Source organism: Callithrix jacchus, chromosome 18, assembly GCF_049354715.1.
Source record: "Callithrix jacchus isolate 240 chromosome 18, calJac240_pri, whole genome shotgun sequence".
Lineage (NCBI taxonomy): Eukaryota > Metazoa > Chordata > Mammalia > Primates > Cebidae > Callithrix > Callithrix jacchus.
In genome coordinates this window covers 13,789,322-13,795,484 of record NC_133519.1, presented here as the reverse complement: position 1 = coordinate 13,795,484, position 6,163 = coordinate 13,789,322, and the positions used below count along the sequence as shown (strand labels likewise).

The 6,163-nt window shown below is 53.3% G+C and overlaps 1 protein-coding gene across 1 annotated transcript; it reads right to left on the bottom strand.

Moving 5' to 3' along the window:
- Positions 1 to 1,059: 1,059 nt before the first annotated feature.
- S100A9 (S100 calcium binding protein A9) lies at positions 1,060 to 4,158 on the bottom strand. The gene is made up of 3 exons (XM_008984423.5): positions 4,133 to 4,158; positions 3,586 to 3,747; positions 1,060 to 1,397 (listed from the first exon to the last, which is right to left on the bottom strand). The coding sequence occupies exons 2-3, from the start codon at positions 3,721 to 3,723 to the stop codon at positions 1,188 to 1,190; spliced, it is 348 nt and encodes a 115-aa protein (XP_008982671.1). The 5' UTR covers positions 3,724 to 3,747; positions 4,133 to 4,158; the 3' UTR covers positions 1,060 to 1,187.
- Positions 4,159 to 6,163: the final 2,005 nt, after the last annotated feature.

The window sequence follows — 6,163 nt, the reverse complement described above, 5'->3', positions numbered from 1 at the left end:
TTTGGCTTATGAAAAGGGAGAGTAGACGACCACTAGTCATTTTCCAGCTCCCCTAGATCCTAATTCTGCGAATCTTCTTTCTGCTGAGGGACAGGGGTCAGAGGACCTTGATCTGGACCCTGGTTTTTGGAAGGCCCACCTCCGCTGGTTATAACCTAGGAAAGGGACTTTAGAGCCAAAGCGCAGGAAGATGGCAGAAGAGTCCCTGAAGCGAGCGCTTGGTCCGGGGCAGCGTGAAGAAGAGCAGCAGCCCTGGGCAGCTAGGGCCAGTCCTGGGAGTAAGATTTGCATAGAGAAGTGGATACTTGTGCTGGCTCCAGCTCTCAGCTAACCCCCAGAAAGGACAGCTGGCCCTCAAAACTTCAAATCAGAGTCTTCAGATCCCCAGGCTCTCCGGGCCCAAAGCACAGACTCTTTATGGTAGGCACTGAGTCTTTTAGCTGCAGAGCGAGGAGTGAAGCTCATTTCTTCACTCTGTCATCCTGTTGAGACTAGGGTGAGCATAGGGCTAAGCTCCCAGATTCCCACTTATGTGAGCACCCTGTCAATTAGGGTGGCAGCTCTGTTAAGAGAGACACAGTTTCTCTCTTGGATCCAGAAAGAGTCTGAGGGCAAACACACCAGATCTGTCCTTGTTTCCACTACCTGAGTGCCAGCATTCCTCCCCCGACGTGGCGCTATACTTTGAGAACAGAATTCCATTAGGAGAGAGAGGGCTGTGTAGACTGCAGTGGGTGAAGACAGGGTTGGCTGGTTGGGGAGGTAACTGGCACATCAAGGGGAAAGGATATGCCCTTTTGCTTCCTAGAGTGTACAGTGACAAGGGCCATTTGACAGGCTGGATGGAGTGTCTGAGACGGGGCAGGGTGCCTAAAGTCAGAGGTGAGGACATGCTCAGGGAGGTGAGCCCATGGGCTCAGCACAGATCCAAGTTTTGCTGCCTCTCATTTTGTTTTACTGAATGAGGGGGCTGAGCCACAGATAAAGACAGGGCCATTGAATGTCCAGAGCCCTAGGAAGGAAGGGCTGGAGAGGACATGGAAGAAGCACACAGAGCACTGACTTGGAGGAAGACTTTATTTGCCCTTAGCCCCTAGCCTCACAGCCAAGACAGTTTGGCATAACAGGAAGATGAGTGTCAGGCAGGGGCCCAGGTTGGGCAGTGGCAGGGTGGCCTGGCCTCCTGGTTAGTGGCAGTGGCCATGGCCTTTTCCCTCCCCGAGGCCTGGCCCATGGCAGTGGCCGGGGCCGTGGTCATTCTTGTGCATATGCTCGTGGGAGGCCCAGGTTAGTCTTCCCATGAGCATGATGAACTCCTCGAAGGTCAGCTGCTTGTCTGCGTTTGTGTCCAGGTCCTCCAGGATGTGGTTTATGTCCTGTTCGTTCCTCTTCTCCTTCTGTGGGTGGGGAGAGAAGACTGTGAGGGCTGGGTGTGGCCAGGGGTGGGGGGACCAGGAGCATAGCACATTTGCTGGCAAATATACAGGGAAGTCTTGCCCTGGGACTCAATTAAAAAATTAAGAATGGCCGTGGGCTGAGTGCTCATGATGGAGCAGACGCTGAGCATGCACCAAACACCCTCCGGTTTATTCCCTGCATGGGCCTGCAACTTGGGTGCTGGTTTTCTTTTCTTTTTTTTTTGACAGAGTTTTGCTCTTGTTACCCAGGCTGGAGTGCAAGGCGCCATCTCAGCTCACCGTAACCTCCGCCTTCCGGGTTCAAGCAATTATCCTGCCTCAGCCTCCAAGTAGCTGGGACTACAGGTGCGCGCCACCACACCCAGCTAATTTTTGTATTTTTAGTAGAGATGGGGTTTCACCATGATGACCGGGATGGTCTCGATCTCCTAACCTCGTGATCCATCTGCCTTGGCCTCCCAAAGTGCTGGGATTACAGGCGTGAGCCACCGCACCCGGCCTGGTTTTCTATTTATAGAAGAGGAAGCTGAGTTCCAGGTACCTTCCCCGGGTCACGGCATGAGTAAGCCTGGAAATGTCACCTCATTTGGTCCTCATAACAACTTTGACAGCTAGGTGTGATAGCTTCCTGGGGGAAGACTTGAAACCGACGACCTAGAGAGGGCCATTAGTTTTCCCAGCTTGACTGCTCAGGGCATGCAAATTCAGATCTGACTTAAGAGGCCAGTTCCACTCCCATCCCTCCCCTGCCCTTCCTTCCCTTCCCTCTGTAGGTTACCAATTAGTGAAACTCATTTCACGAAACACAGCGAGGGGGAAGCACCTGGAAAAACTAGGTGTGGGCAGGGGAGATGGAGGGAGAGAGAGCAGAGTATGTGCTCCGTTGACCTTCAAGGGTGTGATAAAGTATAGAAGGGGATACATCAGGGGAGGTGGAAGACCCAGGCGGGGCACAAGAGAGCACGGGCTGGTTCCAGCTCTGCCACCCTCTGGTTGGGTCACCTCACTAAGTCCCCTCCCAGGGCCTGCGGGGCAGCCAGCCAATGCGAGCACTCTCCTGCGCAGCCCTTCCACGAGGCTCTGCTTCCTTTCCCACAGCATCGCTTTGCTTCTGGAGCGGGGAGTCAGGTGTGGGGTGGAGTCAGGTGTGGGGTGGAGCGGGCATAGGGGGTCACACAGAGGAGAGCTTCGCCATGCAGCCTCTCCACTGGGCACTCTCATGTCTACCCCACCCAGCATCCTGTCTGCCCAAGGCCTCCACCTATGGGGAACTGTCAGGATCCCTAATACCTCTGAAGGCTGCAATTCTCCACCTTACCAAGGTGGAGGGAGGGGCCCTGGGAGGAGTGGGGACCTACGCCAGAATGTCTGGCTCGGGAAATGGAACTGAGACTGAGACCCATGTGTTCCACCCTTTTTAATGCGGGTCTCTGTTTCCCCACTTTCCCCAAATTTGGAAACAAAAAGCCTGTTGGAAGTGCTCAGCCTTTTCCTTAGAACTGCCTGATCGCTTCTGGAACAGGGGAAAAGCCTCCCAGTTCCCTGAGTGCTGTGCCAGGTGCTCTTCACGTGCTGCTTATGCATTGGCTTTCTCCCGCAGACCCTCAGGACTACAAAAGCCTTCCAAGTCTTCCACCCCAAGTTCCCGCCTGAGGCTTAGGGTCTCCTCAGCTTTGTGCCAAGGGTCATCCTCAGGGGTTTCCCTTGCCAACATTAAGGGCTCAGCTCAAATGTCGCCTCCTCAAAGTGGCCTTTGTCACGTACCCTAACAGGTCACCTCCCTCCCACCCAGCCCACATTGCCCACAGCACTCTATCCCACTTTCTTCCAGGCACCTATCGGCATTTGGCTTGTTCTGTGCTCTGTACTGGTCGACAACTTTATTGGGTATCCACCCCACTGGAATAGTGAGCTCCCCATTCATCACTGCATCCCTCTGCCCAGAACAGGACCCTACACAGCAGGTGTTCAACTGAGCAATTTCTTGGCCCTGTCGTCCTGTGTAACAGGAGCACCTGCCCTGTGTACTAGGATGCCTACTAAGTCTGGGGGTCCAGTTCAAGGGGCTCACGTCTTCCCCTTGATTGCTGTAGACCACACCCCCATCTTCCCTTCTCAACCCAAACTGCCGTGAGGCTGGCTCAGACCTGCCAGAGTCCAGTCCTACCTTGAGAAAGTTTTGCAGCTCTTTTTGCACCAGGTCTTTGAATTCCTTCTGGTTCAGGGCATCTGGGTGCCCCAGCCTCACAGAGTAATGGTGGAAGGTGTTGATGATGGTTTCTATGCTGCTTTCCAGCTGAGACATTTCGAAAGCTGTCTTACACTCTGTCTGCATAATGGAGAAGTAAGGGTTGGGGCGCTTAGAAGAAAAGGCCGTCAAGCTTCTTTGGCACTTCCTACCAAGCACTCACAGAAACAGTGGGGGAAGCGCAAAATGAAAAGAAAGCACAGACCGCAACTTAGCTGGGAGATTACCTGTTACACACATGTACAAAATGATTTTTAGAATATCTAGAGAGTGCCAAAAAGCAAAGCATTTGAGGGCAGGAGGCCTCAGCAGAACACAACCTGAGAAAATGTGAAAGCAGCTTTAAGTGAGCAGGGCCAACCAAGGAGGGCTTCCAGGAGGAGGATTTGGAAGGAAGTTGGGTCAGGGAAGGAAAGAAGGAACTGGTGGGCAGGCTCCTGCCTGGGGAAGCTGGCAGCTCACTTACCAAAGCCGAGGAGCCACACAGAGTTTGCCAGAGCTGTGCAGGCTCCGCATTTATAGCAGCTCCTGGCTGGCACGCTTGGCCCTCTGGCCCTGTCTCCGGAAGATTGCCTCACAGGTGAGCCGTGTGGCAACGCTGCCAGGAAGGGGGCTGGGGCGGAGCAGGATGTGTTCACAGAGCGCCTTTTGCCTTTTTGTGAAATTCCCAGCCCTGGCCTGGAACTGGTTTTGGAGGAAGCTGGTTGTTTAGTTGATTTCCCTTCTGTCCTAATCCCCTGTTCTCCCTGAGTGAGCCTGCTGCTTCTCTGGCACCCCTCAGCACCCCATCCCCCTTGAGGTTGCAGTGGGCTGAGGACCTATGGGAGCCTGACCCTCTCGGCGCCCCCCCCCTCCGTGGGCAGTCTGCCCCTTCATTTTAGTGTAACAAGGATGAACCGAGCCCTCCCCATGCTTGCCTGGCTCTGTGGTACTTAGGAGGGTGAGGGGTTGGTGTGGGATTCTTAGATTCATAGGGTGGGAGTTGGGGTTAGAAGGATTCTCAGAGGTGGGCAACTCTTTTGCATTGTAGATGAGAAAACCGACACCCAGAGATGGACCTGAGCAAGGTCACATAGCTGGTTGCTGACTTGGCAGGATCTGGACCCAGCCGTTCTGGTTCCTGGTTACGGGTGATTTTGATGACACCTCCCTTTTGCATTCTGAGTGAGAGAGCCTCAGGGAGAATATGTTTCTAGCATCTCTCAGCATCATTTTCCTAAATCAGGTTTCAGGAACTTATAACTTGGGAGACAACTGTTTTTCCGTAGCCTCTTGGTGGGCAAGACATGTCCTTCCCCTGCTGCAAACCTCCAGCGGCTCCCCATTGCCTCTGCCTTAGCCCTGCACACAGAGCCCTCTGGGAATGGCCCTGCCTGGCTGGCCAGCTTCCCCTTCACTACTTCCCTGCCCACTGTGGGCACGCAGGGCCCACCTCCCACTTCCCACCTTGCACCGCAGGAGTGCCCTTCCCCCACTCCACAGTGACATTCTGCCCACCCCCACGGCTCAGTTCCAATGTGCTCTCTTCCAAGGAGATTGCTCTGTGAGTCCCCTTTGGAAACAGTCTCTGTTTTCCTGACAATGATTCTCTCACCACATCTGGCTCTCAACACTTGCTTTCCTGGAGTAAAATTGTTTACATATTTTGCCTCTGTCCAACAATTGGCTGTTCTCATTCATGTTCGTGTTCTCCTAGGCACACAGCACCAGGGACACCCTTGGATTTGCTGAATGATCCTTGCTGATGTCCTTGCCCGCATCCTTTCCCCTCAGCCCTGGAGGGCAGTATGGAGGACCCACCCTGGGCCTCCCTCTTGCTTGCTCCCCCCCATCAGGAAAGATGGTTCTCTTCTTCTGCCTCCACTGGTCCTTTCGTTCTGTCTCCGTGGAGCCTTCCTTTACTGCCCCAGCCCCTCCTGACTGCTTTGTCCCCTGATAGCCTGATGCAGTCTTTGTGTGTGCTAAGCATTGGCCCTGAGTGTGACCTGCCTTGCACTGCTGATATGTCCATGGAGTTCAGACTGGCTGTGTGACCTTAGGCTATTCACTTAACTTCTCTGTGCCCTGCTTTTCTTATCAATAAAATAGGATAATAACGGGACCTATCTTGAGGATTGCGACCATACGTGGAGAGTTGGGAAGAGGACAGTAAATAAGAGGTATTGTTACTAATAATCTTTTCATTCATTTGTGCAACAAGTATTTGTTGAGCACCTACCGAGTGGCAGATACTAATGCTAGACGCTGGGAGAACTTGATGAATGAGTCGCAATACACAGGGGAGACATAATCTTGTATCCTGTCTTCCAAATCACATTGCAAACTCTTGGTGGCTAAGGACAGGGCCTGGCACAGTGCCAAGCACACAGCAAGTTGTTAATAAATAAACAAATGAGTGCTTGCATGCATGAGTCACCGAGGAATGAATAAACGGTGCACACGCAGCTCAGGAATGCATGAGGCACATTCCCTGTTCAAGTCCGCCTTCCATTGTTTA